The 17793-nt window shown below is 43.5% G+C and overlaps 2 protein-coding genes across 2 annotated transcripts in view; one reads left to right on the top strand and one right to left on the bottom strand.

The window, feature by feature from the left end:
* Positions 1-17793, bottom strand: part of toe1 (target of EGR1, exonuclease) — a 314622-nt gene that overhangs the window by 14805 nt on the left and 282024 nt on the right. The gene's annotated exons all lie outside the window — the stretch shown is intronic.
* On the top strand, positions 1225-10043 carry elovl8a (ELOVL fatty acid elongase 8a). The gene is made up of 8 exons (XM_076031598.1): positions 1225-1320; positions 5552-5618; positions 5743-5930; positions 6790-6870; positions 7693-7749; positions 7840-7954; positions 8031-8158; positions 9826-10043. Exons 1-8 carry the CDS (start codon positions 1315-1317, stop codon positions 9994-9996), a joined length of 813 nt encoding a protein of 270 aa, XP_075887713.1. The 5' UTR covers positions 1225-1314; the 3' UTR covers positions 9997-10043.

Below are 17793 nucleotides of genomic sequence, written 5' to 3'. Positions count from 1 at the left end.
TCCAGAGGACTATCTGTGCTGCAATCCATCAGCCTGTATGGTAGAGAGGGAAGGAAGCCACTCCTTACTAAAAGACACACGGCAGCCCATCTGATGGGCTCTCAGACCATAAGGAACAGAATTCTCTGGTCTGATGGGACAAAGACTGAACTCTTTGGTGTGAATGCCAGGCGTCCTGTTTGGAGGAAACCCGTCCAACACCATCCCTAAAGTGAAGCATGGCGGTGGCAGCACCATGCTGTGGGGATGTTTTCAGTGGCAGGAACTGGGCGACTAAGTCAGGATGGAGGGAAAGACGAACGCAGCATTGGATGAAACATTGAACATGAGGTTTATTTACAAAGTGATTTCAGGCAGAAGTATTTTTTATGGTTATTTGTTTGTATTAGTTTTTGTTCTTTTTGCAGATAAAGTTATGTTTGATCTGCCTCGATTCTATTTTTGTGTTTTAAATGTGTTCAATAAAATGACTAACTACCTAACTAACTTCTGTTCCAGAGAGCTCTTGATTTCACACTCGTGATGGTTCATCCTTCTGCAGATCAACCACCCCAAGTACACAGCCAAGATATCAAATCACTAATGTCACTCTGTCCCCTTCTGCTGCCATCTTAATCAAAATATATTATCTACTCTAAAATTTAATTTGAAATTTAACCCCCTTCCCGAGAGTTCTACTCAACTTCAGAGATAATTTGTTTCACTGCCAATTTTAAAATGTGGAACCCAAAGGGTGTTAGAAGTGGCTTCCGCTATTAAGAATGTGCTTATTTGAGACCCGTATAGATTTTTCCCTGGTACCTGTGTGCACTAAATTTAATTGTGCACCCTGCAGCTAATCTGCTCAGCCGCCAATAAAGCTAAATGGAAAAAGCACAGATGTTTGGCGGTGACGAGATGTACCTACCATTTATCCTCAATCATGTTAAAATGTACTAAGGGTACAAAATTACTGGCTAATGCCGTCAATCAGAGAACAACGAAAGATCTTATTATATGGGTGACTCAGTTATAAGGTTTACTAAAAAACAACAACACAGAAAATAAAATTTAAATAAATTTCCATAACCGTCCTCAAGAAGAAGACGGTTCTTCTTGACTTGCCAGGTCAAGTGGCAGGTCAAGTGACCTGCTATGGTGGAATTAAAGGTAACATGCTGCCATATGCTGTGCACATGCACAGAGAGAGAGAGAAGGGAGAGAGAGAGAGAGAGAGGGAGAGAGAGAGAGGAGGAAGATTACCTCTGTGCTGATTAACAGGGAGGAAGAGTGATGTGACCAGGGAGAACTGAGGGGAAAACAGCGAGCATCAGCATGAAGGTAGGCTGACTTCTCTTCAACAGCCCTTCAAATAAAATTCTGTTTTAAATGCTTTTAATAATAGCTTTAAATAATACTTCCCTTCTTTGTTTGTTTAAAAACAAATTTTACAGATTTTTTTTTTTTTTTGGTCATACAACCATTTGCATCACTACATTTCATGATGTTTTACAGTGCTTGCAATGTCTCTTTTCAAACACTACATTACATCCCTTTCCTCCAGTGCACTGCTGCCGGTAGCTTCAGTCTTTGGCATCACTTGATGTGGGGGAAACAGGTTGTAGGAGCACTGCCATGCGGGGGATTGTCCTCCCTAATCTGCGTTCTAGGAGGCTTTGGAGGAGGCTTAGCCACTTAGCAGCGTCCACACGGCACTCTGCTCCCATCCGTCTTGTAATTGTTGCTTTCACCCAATGTTTCCTATGCATGGTAAACACATTAACAGGGTTCCAGTTTGTTTCTAATGTGGCTGTTGTAGAGCAACATGTAGACGCTGGAGTTTTCGTGCTCTCCCGGTGTCTGTGTGGGTTCTACCCAGGTGCTGTGACATCCTCCCACACTCCAAAGACGTGCACATTAGACTAATTGGCAATTTCCAATTATCCATAGGTGGCAATGTGAGTGTGAGTGTTTTTTTGTCTTTATGTGGCCTGACAATAACCTGGCGAGGAGAAGGAGAGGCGGCGAGAGACAGTGGCTGGATGGACAGACAACTCCATGTGTTGATTGAAAACGTCACTGTAAACTCCACAATACTTTCATTTTTGTCAAGAACAACCACTTTTGTTTTCCATTTTCAACACAAAGAAATACAAAATAATAAGTGGCCCTAAGGCTCACCAAAACAAAACAAAACAAAACAAAACAAAACAAAAAGAACCTAACCTTGCAGCCATTGTACCATGAACAATATTTCAGGCAGGCTTTGGGTTTTTAATACTGTGAGTGTATTATGACCAAAAGCAACTTTCGTTTTAAGGCTATTTGTACAGTCTCTGTCTCACGTCGATAAACTGTTAGCCACCACCGCTAACTCCACGTTCTGCTTGTGTTTTGTGTTCGCTGGCAGCAAAACTTAAGAAGCAGCGATTCTTTGTTTTCGCCTTTTAGAGAGATTTAAACGCTGCTAGCGGTCGAATTAAGCGGTTGCTGTTTTTTAGTGCAAAGTCAACGGTATTAAACAAAATCATTCTAAGTCCTAGCAGGGCCGGTTCTAGCTTCGTGGGGGCCCTAGGCAAGATGCTGTTTGGGGGGCTCTAGTTCGTCAAACTGTGATGAAGAGATTCCTTACACTTCATGAGCAAAACAGGCTACAGGTAAAATTAAACATCTTAAGTTGAGCCACTCAGGCAAGTTAAACTGACTAAAAAAAACACTATAATACAAGAAAAACAATCCTCTATATGTCAATAAATAGAACAGATTGAGAATTTCTAAAAAAGTTTACTTTAACTAAGAAAATCCATCAAGCCAACAAGTGCAACAATAAAAACAAACCAACACTTAAAATAATGCTTAATTCCCTTAGTCTCACACTTATCAGCATAACACCTAAAAATAACACACATTATTCACCTGGACAGAAGGAGGTTCTGAGGAACGTGATGGTCCTGGAGCGTCCTGGTCAGGATGTTCAGGAGATTCCTCTGGCTCAATGTCTGGAGCTCCAAAATATTTTAGAATTGCTCCTGCAAAGACAAAGCTCATTAGATCATCACGCAAAAATAGATCATGAGTGCATATTCCTACTTTATTATTACAGTCATGTTGCAGTGATACAGGAAAATTAAAATGAATTTGTTTTTATATTAAACACTGTGATTGCAGTGCTCCTTTTAAAGCTTTCACCCAATTACAAAATTGTCACTTTTAACAGTTTTTTGCATTAGTTTACACACTGTACTGGTTAAAGTAATAAAACTGAGATAAATGATCCACTGCCACACTAGTCTAATAGTCAACACCATGCCTAATAAAATACTTCAATAAAATATTTATTGGAATTATAAAACAGAAGCACACTTCTAATTAGGGGCCTATAAAATACACACTAGGCTTAGTAAATTAATCCTAAGTAAGGCTAAAATGACATTAAGTGTCAAATATGTGAGAGACAACTTCCACTGAACAATGACAGAGCACTGACTACAACAACATGCCCTCCCTCCCTGTTTGAATCTGAATAAACAGGTCTGGAGTCAACCAGTCATGGCAGGACAGGCCAACTTGGCAGGACATGGCCAACTTTCAAAGAACAAACAAAAAAGCTGAGCTCATGACGAACAAATATTAGCCAGCCAGCTAACATTTACAAGACGCTAGCTAGCTAGCTGGCTAGGAGGACAAATAAACAAACCTGGGGGTGACTGCGTTTCACCTCCACCTCTCCAGCCCACATCATCAACACATAACTTACGTTTGTCCTTTGCCCGTTTTTCTTCATCAGTTTTCTTTTTATTCCGTTTTTCCGCACCGCTGGGATAACTCCTTTTTGATGCCACAATGGTCTTTACTTTTGTTTTGTTTTTTAAATCCGCTTGCCAACGGTGAGATAGCTACGGATAAAAACGGACTTTTTAATTCGCCTCAGAAGAAGCTGAACATATGCAGCTTTGGGGCCACCAGGGGGTTTTGGGGCCCCCTGGTGGCTTGGGGGCCCCTAGGCATTCGCCTACTTCGCCTAAAGCAAGAAACGGCTCTGAGTCCTACTAAAGTATTTTTTTGTAAAAAAAAAATAAAATAAAAAAAATAAAATAAAACAACAACAACAACGACAACATGGTCAATAGAAAAAGTAACACCGATGTATCTGGGGATATGGAAGGCATAACAAACGTCAGTGGACCTTCGGTCCGCCTTGCTGCTGTAACTCCGACACGCTGAGCTGGGATCAAGTCGCAGTGGAAACACACCCGTGACGAGTCGAATAGCGCTAGTGGAAACTACACAGCTCAGTTTCCACCAAACAGCAACACATCGGGTACCTACCTGAGTGTTGCTGACCATGTCCATCACTTTACAACCACAGTCAGATTGAAATCACCCTCTGATGGTTTCAATCCCAACAAACAGGTTAAACGCCATGAATTCAGAGCAGTCGAACGGCCTCTGCAGCCACCACATATAAAGCAGTTGGGATGCGATGGAAGTTAACTATCCACCCACTCACGGTGGCGCAGTGGTCGGCGCTGCCGCCTCACAGCAAGAAGGTCGTGGGTTCGATTCCGGGGCCAGGGGCCTTTCTGTGTGGAGTTTGCGTGTTCTCCCTGTGTCTGCGTGGGTTCTCTCTGGGTTCTCCGGCTTCCTCCCACACTCCAAAAACCTGCATGTGAGGTCAATTGAACACTCTAAATTGTCCGTAGGTGTGCATGTGAGTGTGAATGGTTGTTTGTCTCTATGTGGCCCTGCGATGAACTGGCGACTTCACCCTGCCTTCGCCCTATGACAGCTGGGAGAGGCTCCAGCAGACCCCCGTGACCCTGAGCTCGGGACTAAGCGGTTGTGGAAAATGAATGAATGAATGAAGTTCTCATTGGACCCTCACCACAAGGGGGAGCTCGAGTCTTCACAAAAACAGACACCAATAACGCGTCAAATCCCATTCAGTCTAAACTCTGACCTGACTTTTCGCTTCCTAACACTAGATGGCAGCACTATGACACGACTCGTGGCCTCTGCCGTCCCTATTAGGCAACAATTCATCAGGAGGATTATCGGTTATTATCCTTTATCATGAGAAGCATTTGGTTTAGCCAACATAATCTCTGAGTTATACTCCAGATTACCTAATGGTTGCTTTAATCAAATTTGTGGAATATTGTCCACACTCGGTTGTTTCTAAGGGAGTTCTCATTTATTCTTTCTTCAAACATAGGCAATAAAATGAGTGGCTAGTTGTTTGCAAACCATTTATGCTGTTAGATTAATGCAGAGTGAACACTCAGGCTGAGCATTTCAAGTGTCAATTTCCATCTACTTTTTGCAAAAACAATTCCAGAAGCCTGTTTTGTCAATCATTGCAGTCCTTGAGGAAGCCCGAGTTTCCAAATAGAAAAGTAAAACTACTCTTTCCTGTTTTTTCCCTCGAAAGAATAAATGAGACGTACTAATTTGTGTGGCTTTTTTTTTTAAATTTGTTTTCAATACAACCTTTTTAGTTTGACCTTCACAAGTGCAGAGCCTCTACATTTACTTTGACAATGTTTTTATCCTCCCCACACGTCCATCTCAGGGTATTCAGGCTGTCGGCACCTGGCAGAAATTACAGTTATTCTACCATGGGATTTTGGGGAACGGAGGTAAGTCACTCATTTCACTTCACACTCAAATTGCTCATCATTATCATCTTCAATATTTTTCATGGACTGTCAGTTTTCATCATCGGCTAATTTTTCAGCGTCACTTTTTCCTCTGCCTGCTCAGACAAGAGAACTGACAGCTGGCCGCTGGTCTACTCTCCTGTGCCAATCATCTGTATCTTCCTGTGCTACCTGGCTGTGATATGGCTGGGGCCAAAGATAATGGCCAGGAGGCAACCGCTCAACCTCAAAGCTGTTCTGATAGTTTACAACTTCCTCATGGTTGGCCTGTCAGCATATATGTTTTATGAGGTACTGCTTCCCAACCACCCCTTAAGTTTGAGAATGTGTGTTTTTCCATCTTTATATCTTAATGTATTCTGTCAGCGTCAGTATTTAAAGGGCACTGCCAGCTGCCGCTTAGATGTTTGATTAGAAAAGAAAAACTAACGTTGAGTTTCTTCTTACATTCTTCTTTCATACTGAAGGTTTTTTCTGTTTTATTTTTAAGTGTGTGTGTGTGTGTGTGTGTGTGTGTGTGTGTGTGTGTGTGTGTGTGTGTTTCCATTATGATATTTATTCTTCCGATATGATAATTGATTGTAATATTTTTTAGGAACGACAGTGGCTAACCTGAAATCTGAAACACTGTGCGGGCAAAAGAAGTACCGGGTGGACTTTCCTAATCTATGGGGAGTTCAGCAACCTTTAGATTTAATGGGCTGTCACATGGTTAGGATGGAGGGTGACATGGGGAGCACTACAATGATGTTAAATCCCAGAGCATGCATCCTTTGAAAAGCACTGTGACTTCCCAACCTCCCAAAAAACACTTGCGTGCTACCCACTGCACTGACGTCTAGGATTCATTCAAACTGCTGAAGAGAATTCTGTGTAGTTAGCTGCTTTATTATCTTAAAACGGGGCCACTATCTCTGTATTGTGTTCATCTCTTACTTCTGCCAACCTCAAAATGTCAAGCAATCAGTTATTGCAGGCATAATGGGACAGAGATCCCCCACGAGCACAGGCTCTCTGGCTGTCAGCGCACCAGGAAATGATTTCACTATTACCAGCCAGCAAACTGAGCAAGAACAGGAGGGAAAATGTGTCTCAGTTGTGGACGGCACCAAATCGAAGCGGAGATGAAAGCGGCTTTTGTCTTTCCCAGTTCACAGCCTCTTCCTGGTTGGCCAGATACAGTCTGCTGTGCCAGCCGGTGGACTACAGCAGCAGCTCACTGGCCATGAGGGTAACTCCACTCACCATGATGCACTGTTTGCAAGACGTTGAGGCTCCGTCCTGCAGTTGTTCATGTGGGGTTTGCAGGTTTTGCTAGACGAGTGCTTCTAATCTGTCAAAGCACATCCCTTGTTTTCTGATGATATTTTTCCAGTGGCCAGTGTGTACAATTATGAACATGCCTGTTGATAAAAAAAAAAAAAAAAGAAGCAAAGTGCACATGTTGGTTGCACGTAATGCAAATTGCATGACCTTATGAGCTGTTATAAGGGCAATAGGTGGACTGACATTGTGAACAAGCGCATGCAGAGGGCTGGAAACACACAGAGTAGGTGTGTGATGTGACGCTCTACCCCACAGGAAATGACGCTACTTGAGATTTACATACCAATTATATATTACCTTACACTTGATGATGATGAAAATTGCTTAGTGCCCCTTTAAGTAAAACAGCATGCTGATCCATGCTCTGGCCTGCTGTAGGTACATGACCATGACATGGCAATCTGCACCTCTACCCGTCCCAGAGAGACGATCCCTCATCTGCGCTTCTCTCTGAGCTTTATTCTTTTTTTTCTTTTTCTATTCTTTTTTTTTTCAATTTGCTTCACCAGATGTGAAGGTCTAAGAAGAGGGTGTTGCATCTGTAAAGCTATTTGAGGCAAATTGTACTTACTTATCCAGATACAATTTTCAATTGATCAATTGGTGGCACTGCGATATGGCTGCCTCCTAATAATAAACATGTTAGTTTAAAGCATACATGTGTATTTTGTGACCCACTTAAATCCAATGTATTCCTTTAAATGTCACACACGTTTCTGATGGACAGATGGCCAGAGTGTGCTGGTGGTTCTACTTCTCCAAAGTCATAGAGCTCAGTGATACTGTGAGTATAATAGAAGGAAACCATTTTTTGTCTACTTATTTGTTCATTAGTTTCACAGTGAGACATCATTTGTTTCTTGCTGTGCTTCAGGTATTTTTCATCCTAAGAAAGAAGAACAGTCAGCTGACCTTTCTGCACGTCTACCACCATGCCACCATGATCTTCAACTGGTGGGCTGGAGTGAAATACGTGGCGGGTGGCCAGTGTGAGTACGCACCGAAGCAAAGGTGACACTGACCCCTGCTGGTGAAGAGATGCTCACAGTGTCAGTTGACCCACAGCCTTCCTGATTGGTCTGATCAACTCCCTGGTTCACGTGGTGATGTACCTGTACTATGGCCTGGCAGCCCTGGGACCCCACATGTCCAGATACCTGTGGTGGAAACGCTACCTAACATCGCTACAGCTGGTCAGTGCTTCACTCTGCATGTGTGTGTGTGTGTGTGTGCATGTGTGTAGTCTCGTTTTTGCGCAGTTGTGGGGACAAAACTTTCTCATAATTCAAGACAAGAAAACACCATCCTCTTCTTCTCCACCCCACTCAGTAGCACCCAACATCTTTCTGGATTATATAAAATGATGTGTAAATGTATACTACTACTACTACTACTACTACTACTACTACTACTACTACTAATAATAATAATAATAATAATGATATTAATACATTTGAAAATATTTATGGCTATATGTGTATATGTATATGTGTGTATGATCATACATACATATATTCTGAATTCTGCAGTATTTCCCCCTTCAATATAAACATTTGAAGGGGAAACTTTTGGGTTTTCCGTTGGCAGAAAGAAAAAAACAAATTTGCAGCAGCACCTGCCTTTGTTGTCCTATCTATTTTTAGAATAGTTAATTCAGTAGCTGCTGTCTTTTATGCAAATAGTAATTTGTTTTTAATGTCTTTCATATTGGCCAATTTGTTGATGAGTCAAAACAACAACATTGTTGGTTTGCTAGACTTGTTCTCATTCTTGTCCTTCCTCTCAGTCTGCTCCATGTTACCTGATTGGTTATTGAGTTTCTTCCAGTGCAATAAACTGTGCACACAGTTGCTGATTAGTACTTCATTTAATTCATTTTTTTTAAAACAGTTTTTTTGGCCCCATAGGTCCCAGACCTATGGGGTGTATGTCCAACAAAATTATCTTTGAATGTCCGAAAAGCATGATTGCCAAACACTGGGCCTCCTGCCTTGTTTGTAATTGTCCTCATTGGCTATTAGCCTAACTAGACAGATTAGCAGCGCTGCGCCTCCTCAGCAGACCTCAGACAAGTTGCAGTTACTGGACCATCTGTTCTTTACTTACACATGAGAGGGAGACAATAGATCGTGCAACATTATTTTAACATGTAGGTCAGTATTCTAACAAGCCTTATGCAACAATAATTGTGCTGACCTTAAAGTTGACCCACCCAAGCCTTCATTAACACTGGACTAAATACATTTGGTGACCTATAACTGACATAGTTAAGATGATGGTGAGGCTTAGTGCAAACAAAGAAGTGTCCCTTGTACATTGGTCTTTTCTATAGAAATCTTGTATGTCAAATGCAAGCTGAGGTGAGCCTTCTAAAAATAAATAACATATTTCTGCTATGACATTAAAACACATCATTGGAAAACTATAATTGATTCTAAAACATTCTGAAGCTCCTGAATCGGGTCTCCTGCAACAACCAGTTCACTGCAATCTCCTCACTAAGCTTTAGAGCGTGTCATTTATTCAAAGAAGGTATATTGGAGCAAAAGAAAAAAAACGCAAAAACAACCTGGCACCAGGCGGGATGCAGGCCATCAGTGTTGGCGCAAAGAGGATTATTTGATTAATCAAAGGAAGACCAGAGAAAAAGCATTTGTTTTGCTTTGTCTTTCTAGTGGTCTTATCTTATTATAAACCTCCTGATTGTATTTTAAAACATATTCACATCAAACTTTCCCCACGGTGTGCCTTTGAGATGACGAAATCACATGATTTACAACTTCAGAAGCTCAACATTTAGGGACTTTGACGGTGAAATTGTAAAGTTTTCAACTTCTTTCTTCCCCCTCTGGGTTCCCAGCTGCAGTTCATCACCGTGACCGCCCACACCGCCTACAACCTGTACGATGACTGCGACTTCCCTGACTCCATGAACGTGGTGGTGCTGGCCTACTCGCTCAGCCTCATCGTGCTCTTCAGTAACTTCTACTACCGCAGTTATGTGGCCAAGAAGCAGGGCAAAGATGCATGAGGACGACACAGCTTTAAAAAAAATATGTTGAATATGTTAAAAAAGAAAAAAAAGAAAAAAGGTTTTGTAATACTTGGTATTTTTTAAAATGTGTCCTATGTTGAAATAGGCTTGGATCATGAAATAAAGGTCTACCCACTGTTCCTACAAACAACTCTACAAACGGCTTATGGTGCTTTCAGTCACTGTGGTCCCACTCTCTGCAACTGACCACATGGGCCATCGTCTGCTACCAGTGATTTTTTTTTTTTTAAGTAAATTAAAAACATGTTTTCCACAATTTTTTACTTGGTTTTATCGTGTGTGTGTGTGTGTGTGTGTTTTTAAGAATCATTGTTATTGATACCCCGCCCCTTCCTTGGTGGCTGTAATACACAAAACATTTTGTTTTTCCTAATAACTGACACTTTTTTCCCCCAAGATAATTCCCTGTGCGTCATGCACAATGATGAATCCAGCAACACAGACTTTTCTGCAGGCTCCACATTTTTATTGACTGCATCCAATTATTCCCTTTGTTCATTCGTCCAGTACAAAGAGCCAGTAAACACACGTTAAGCCTTGTCTTGTCCTTCCCCTCCCCCAGCAGCTAAGTGATGAGATTCTCTAATCGCCATTCCAGTCACTTTATCCCCCCCCCCACCACCCATTCTCCCATTGGCTGCCACTTTCTGTCAATCAGCCGTTGCCTTCCATTAGCTCCGTATCTACGTACCCCTCCCTTTTTTTTTCAAACGTCAGGGGTCCCCTCCCTCATTTATTCCCTCTTTACTAATGGGAAAACCCCATCCCACCCCAGACAACCCTGCTGCTCCATCTGTCATGGTCTACAAGTGTAATTGTGTGTGGCTTGAACGACCCCACACCCCACCCCCTCCCCATCCACTCCCCCTTGTGGACTAATTTAACCATCTCTGCTTCCTCAACATCCCAGCATCTCTCCCTGCTATGATCACCAACTGTAATTCTGGTCAAGCAGATTGGTTATTTCGGCCGTCTCCGGGTTTGAACGCGACAGGCGGTGGACAAAGTGAAAAGAGGCCTCGCACGTAAAAAGCGCTTTGAAGAGTTTAAATCAAAGTGCTGCAGGCTGCGAGTGAGGAGTGACATTTTGTCCCCAGTCAGCACAACGCGGGAGTGCTTCTCACTTCAGAGCACCGTCACTTTGTTGTGGGAGCGCTTAAAGTAGAACAGAGAAAAAAACATGTCTTAAAATGGCATTTTAACATCCAGGTCTGGTGGTAGAATGGGAGCGAGTTGTGAGTTCAATCCCCAGCCAGGTCATGCCAAACAACAGTGGCGGGCTGCCAGGGCCAGCAAGGCCATCTCTGCTGGCCATACCATACTTAGAAAAGTACATTTTCCCGTAAACAGAAATATAAAACAAAGTTATTCCCCATAGTCTGTTCTTTTCACATCACATAATACCCACTTGGGGGCGTTGGTTCCATTGGCGTCTATTACGGAGCAAGAGAGCTTGAAGGCCGCAGACCTCCTCCATTTTATAAGGTAGCCTCCGTCCTGATAGGCCAGCTCGAAAGACAGGAGGCCAATAAGAGGTGTGGCCTGCTGCCGCAGGCAAGCACCTGAAAGAAAAGGAAAACACAAAGGGGAGGGAGGAGGGAAGACACAAATACGCATGCTTTCTGCTTGACACGTAACAGTAGAGTTTTTATCCAATCATATTTCAGATAGCTTGTGTTGCCAGGTTCCAGGAAATCTGCCTGAGGCCAGCAGAACCGACATAGCATTGGCGCAGCAGCTACGGCAACATGGTCAACTGTTTAATAACTTGATAGTTCAATAGTTTGTTTCGTTATCGTCTCGTCGGTCTCTCATACAAATCGGCGACAATGTGCAGTTTACTGGACAAGTTTGGACAAGAGTTCAAGCTCACAGAATACTGTTGGTGGACTTACTAAAACTATGTTGAGTTTTAATGTGATTCTCTATGGATTCTCTGAAAATCTCACTGGACTCATTGCCTCCTTGCTTGGCACTCAGTACTGAAGGTTGGACTTGAAGAGTTGGATCACCAAGTAATTCCGATTGGTGTGATGATTGCTGTGATTGTAACATTCAAGGTAATGGCTTGAGGCAAAAGTTCTTACTCGAAGCAAAGCACAAATAGAGAACCGTTTAAAAAAAACAAAGCAAACAAAAAAATCTAGTTGTAGCATTCATGAATATTTAACTAACCCTTCCAGAACAATTAGCATGTGATAACAGAACGGCTCTAATGTGAAATCTGAATATAAAATCCTGACTGGGAAATGAAAAGAGACCGACCGAAGGCACAGAGGGGAACGATGGCGTGTTGGGTATTTAGCCTCTGTGTGACGGAGGGAGAGGAAGGAAGTTTCCAGTGAACAAATAATGTGAAAGAAAAAGGGGAACTGTTCAAAGATGTTGCTGATGTTGCCGAGCAAACTCAGCATTAGAAAAGCCAACATGTCAACCATTTTGCAATCAGCCATTGATGATTTTTGGCCTGAGGGATACATGCTGATCGCTTTATTTGAGGAAACAGCTGCAGAGTTTTGTGGGCTTTCTTCTTTAGTGCTTGATGAAAAGCTCTGAGGCTGTGTGATGTCTGACACTTGGCTGGCATCAGAAAGCAGTAAGCATTTTTGGAGGCTTTCATGGGTCTTTGTGTGTGTGTGTGTGTGTGTGTGTGTTTGTGTCCTCTTGTCAGTGTGGTGTCGTGAGGACCGGAATACATTTTTAACCAACTGTGTGAGGACACTTCTTTGAAGTGAGGAAAATTACCACAATTTTATCATTTAATTTCAGGGTGATTTCGCCTTAAAGGTACAGCGTGTCATATTTGGCTTGATATATGATTTTTATATTGGTAAAAATTTAACATACTGCCTACACACACACACACACACACACACACATATGGCTTTGCCATATTTCTCGCACTGCCATATTTCTAAGGAAGCGGCGACAGGTGAAGGTTAGCATGATGGTGAAGGGACGGTGAAACAAAGGAATGGAAAGGTAATGGAAGAAAGCTGATGGATGTCCTCACAAAGACAGCTGCAAGAAAGGGCAAAAAGACATTTGAAAAAGCATGTTTGTGTGTTCCAACTCATTTCCAAGAGAGGAAAGTTAACCCTGCACTTTTGAGTTGGACTAAAATGCTCTTCGTCTGTGACCTGATAATTAGCTACAGCGCGCTTCAAGCTGACTGCAGCCCAAACACTGTTACCAAGGACACCGGCTCAGGATCTTCTTTTCATCCGAGGCCCAGGAAACAAAGATACCGTCATGTTGGCGCCAACAAAGGTTGCTCTTTTCTCAAACTGTGCTCCTTTCAATGGCCAGCGCGGCCACGGCAAGGCAAGCGTTTAGCTGGCACTCTGCGCTCTGTGTGGAATGCTGATCAGCTCCTAAAGGTGCTGGCTTTATTTTACAGGATTGTCTCTGCCGTTGTTTGGGGAGGCGCTGTAACTCACCGCTGAAGATGAAACCAATCATCTGTTTGCCAACTTATAAAATGATCAATGAGACTTTGTGCCAGAGTCTGTCATGCCAGAGTGTTGGGCCACTCAGCAGTAATCAAGCTGGAGCGGTGCCTGCTCTGAGGCTGCTGAGGGATGGAGCTCTTTAAATGGACTTTTGGCAATCAGCTGCGCAGTTTGTGTGTGTGTGTGTGTGTGTGTGTGTGTGTGTGTTTCACTGGCATGTACAATACAGCGTTGTATGGCCAGTTCTAAAATACCACAGAGTGCACTTATGTAGCCTAATAAACCCTATTTCGCTGGCGGCAAGTGCTTAATCTGTGCTCCAACTCAACACCAGTCATAAGAGAACACACCACTCGCATACACACACAGGCACACAACCTTGCAGTTTTGTTGCAAAGGTTGCAACAACACACAGGAACTGTTGTAACCTTGTCTGAGCCCCTCAAAATATCCAGGTCCTGACGAAATGTGACTGTTTTGCTTTAAAATCGTGTTTAGTCCCCCACCGTGTGGTCTATGCAAGTACACACGCACACAGACACATGCACACACACACACACACCCTGATAATTGTTGATACGAGAGAGAGGTTTGGGAATGAAAGGCCGACAAGTGTGCTTGAAGGTGAGCCACTGGCTTGTTTCGCACAATGAGGGTTAACAAGAGGCTGCAGCAATCCTGCCGCTGCCGCCGCTGCAGTGGGAGCGCACTCAGTCAGCCACCAGCCAGTGCTAATCAGCCAGCCAACCAGCTCGCATCGTCATCTCGAGTGCATGTGTGAGTCTGCGTGCGTGCACGTAATTAAGTGTGAAACTGCAAGTAGTCCGCATGGCAGGCTCTTTGGGAAAAAAAAAAAAAAAATCTTTTCAGCTTCACCCTCCTGCAATCCGGAACCTCAAGTATGAATCACATCTGTCGCAAAACACCCAGCGGTCACTCTGTGGCTACTTGAGTGAGTGTGTTTGCATGCGCCTTTGTTGTATTTTTTGACTGGAGAAGCCCCATCTGTCAGCGACGTCTTCCCAATTTGCCCACGACGGGCCCGGACCTGGTCAAAAACAGGGGATTTGCTGTTCTGCAGGTCAGAAGATCTTTGATCTGATACGTGTTTGTGCTTCTCTTAGTCCAAAGAGATCTCATGTCTCATACAGCCCATCTAGGTTACCTCCAAACTAGATGGGCTGCCTGTTGTGACATTACTAACAGCATTCATGGCTTTCCAGAGCCACTGGACTTTACCATGCACCTGAGAAGAATCTTTGGTAACTGTAAAACCTTTAAAAGTTATAAATGATGTCATACTTCTTTCTGGTGCCCTTTCCTTTCTTTTTAGGTTGATCACCAGGAGCCACTGGCCTCCTTTTTAAAGAAGGCTGGAGTGAAACGAGGACTTGACCATTTTAGGATGTAGCCACTCTGTGTGGTGCAACACAAATTTACACCTTTATTGCACCCCAAAGGACTGGATAATGCAACTGACCCTGTTGCTTATTTGAAGTATGTATCATCACAGTAAAGTTGGAAAAGCCAAGTCAAATAATGCACTCAAGCCCATTTTATCTATAGGATTAATCGTTGAAATTAAGTTTGACTTGAACATTGTGACGATCATATTGTCATTATCCATCACCATTCATTTTTCATTCTCACCGCCAGCTGAGTGGCACTTTTTGCCTTCTGCTTATCGCCTCCCGCATAAACTGAAGTTTATGCAGTCCTGATATATGTGATGCTTCCTTGCATCGCCCACTCGTTTGCAAGGGGGCAAAAGCAAAGCCGTAAAGTGTGTTCAGGGATCTAGCTGGAGGTGTTGTCACTAAAGTGAGAGAGCCAACATTACCCTTTGTGACATGACAAAGGGCTGATTTCTACGGGTTTCTGTTTGAGCACATACTTAAAAGCGAAAGATTTCTGGGGTGTTCACTTAACCAGAGACAGATATTGTTTGAAAGCACAGTTTGAATTTTATTTTTACACAATATGCAATATTATCCTAAACTAATAGGGGCAACATTTTACTAAATTTATTTAGATCATTTAGAATCAGACAAGCTGATAGTTATTGTGAATGCAAGTTATTCTTTGTTGTGCTGGAACTGGTAAGAAGCAGCAAAGGTGACGTCACCCCAGAGCCGAGACACTGGTGGTGCTGCAGCGAACAGGTGTGAGGATGGAGGTGGAGGTGGATGGTAGTATCATACAGTAGGGTTGACTCAACAGCTGTACGATGCAGGGAGACTCTGACAGCTACAGGTGATTGGGCACGATGAGACAAATCACAATGGAGACAGACCAACACGAACTGTGACCATTTAGCAAAGCCTTCCTCCACCATCGGAAACTGCAGAGGGTCACAGGTCACCAAATGAACCACGAGAAGATGAAGAGAAGAGAGAAGAATCCCAAGAAAAAAACTTGGTTTTTGCTCCTGTCTGCCACTCACACTTAGCCGCTAATGCTAATCTTGCTAATAACGTCATCAAAGGGACTGATCAAGAAAAAAAGTGCCCTGCATAGTGAACCACAAAGCCCAGCTGGTTCACTTATGGTCAGATTTTAGCATTTCTTTTTCACGGTAAGGTTACATGTCAAGCAATGGAAATCACTGCTGCATCCAGGAGTCACTGTCTCATCCTGTGTCTCAAGTCAGCAGGGAACAAGTTGAACCAAGTGTTCCGTCGTGGCTCAGGGTGGATGATTCTGCTATCTCTAAGCATCTTCTTAAAAGCATTATGTAAATCACTCGTGCCAAGTTGAAATAATACATCTTCTGCTCAGTGACTCTGCGTGCGGATCCCCTTTGTCCTCGGCTCAGTGCAGCTTGGCGCCTTCACCTCTGTACATTATTCAAAGGACAAAGGTATTTCTCGCCACACTCTTTCTCCTCCTCAGCCGTCTTTTCTTCGGTCCGCTGTCCTGTCATCTGCGTCGCTCATCTCTCCGCTCAACTTACCCCAGGTTTCTCCTTATCACCCCCTCTCCCACCACAACCACCACCACCACCACCTCTCTTCTCTCCGTCTCTTTGTTTCGCTCCACCCACTCTTACTTCTTCCCCCTCGGCCAACTCCAGACTCCTCGCCTTGGCTTCACTTCTCATCCTCCTCCCTCTGCCTGGCCTCTATCCTGCCATCCTTTCCTCGCCTCTTCCTTCCTTGCTTCCTCCTCCTCCTCCTCTCCCCCTCTCTGCCTGTCAGTGTTCCTCTCACCACCCCAGTTCACCCTCTGACGATTGCCAAGCGCATTTCATTTGACACGAAGACAAAGGCCCGGGTAAACATGTGGTTTCTCGGCAAGTCCTGTTGTAATATGAAATATTAATGCGGGCATAATTTGGCTCCCTGGATGAGGGGCGGAGGTGGGGGTTGGGTGGGGGCTTGAGGGCCTCATAATCACCAGCGGCTGCCGTTTCCTTCCCCAAAGGATGGCGAGGCTGTCAGCATGGATTGAGGAACAGTAAAGATAACAACAACAGAATGCTTACTGTTGGCAGCTTCCGTGGCCTATTTCTGTCTCTGTGTTTAATGGTGATACTGGCACGCTGCCTGTTCACTGGGGCTGCTCGCGTGTCGGCCCCGTACAAAGTTAAAAGGTGCTACGCTGAGCATTTCCCACTCGTCAGCAGTCACAGTCAAATCAGTTGTGATAGTCGGCTACAATTAGCATCAAAAATTGGACGCCAGTCCCAAGTCGCATATTTACCGTTGAGACACAAAATTGAAAAGAGGAGGATGATGCTTCTACTTGTTACCTCCTGTCCCCTTATGGTACCTATGATTTCTGTCAGCTGGCTCCCAGTTTTTAGTAAAAGATATGCAGATAGCGCATTGGATCATTGAGTGCCAGTTCATGTGGTTCAAGCATGGTGGCCACATTTGCATTTTATCCAGACAGTCTATACTTTTTTTTTTCTTCCATTTTTACATAGGCAGCGAAGACTTGAAGTAAAGTTTACTCATTTTAAATGATAACAGTAAATGACTCGGTTTGGCCACTGTAACTTTGCTGCAGTGGGTGGTTCAATTTTCAGTGCTGAAATCTGCTCATGCATGAATATAACCACCGGCTGGGATTGTTTTCAGTCAGTCTTAATTCAGGTTTCCGGTCAACCACCGATCAGTTTGGCCGAGACCAGGAAACCTTTAAACTCCCAGTAGAAGATGGGGACCGGACTGGATGCTGCGGTGGCAGCTGTTTTACCTGGAATGGAGTGTATTGTCTCACCATGGTGGCTTTTCTTCATGGAATAGGTCTTTTGGTTTAGTTCATCCAGAGCATGGTGATGAAGAACATTCTCTCCTTTGTGCCAATAGTCTGGTTT

The sequence above is a fragment of the Nelusetta ayraudi genome, unplaced genomic scaffold (genome assembly GCF_046127955.1).
Source record: "Nelusetta ayraudi isolate G7.1 ecotype Tasmania unplaced genomic scaffold, CSIRO-AGI_Nayr_v1 ptg000033l, whole genome shotgun sequence".
NCBI lineage: Eukaryota > Metazoa > Chordata > Actinopteri > Tetraodontiformes > Monacanthidae > Nelusetta > Nelusetta ayraudi.
Note: the sequence above shows the minus strand (reverse complement) of the source record. Positions and strands in the feature narration are given on the sequence as shown.

What these genes read in the sequence shown, in the direction of transcription:
- elovl8a (XM_076031598.1), top strand. An exon ending in TGGGATTTTGGGGAACGGAG is followed by an intron (nt 5,619 to 5,742) that starts GTAAGTCACTCA and finishes CTGCCTGCTCAG; the next exon opens with ACAAGAGAACTGACAGCTGG. An exon ending in CAGCATATATGTTTTATGAG is followed by an intron (nt 5,931 to 6,789) that starts GTACTGCTTCCC and finishes TGTCTTTCCCAG; the next exon opens with TTCACAGCCTCTTCCTGGTT.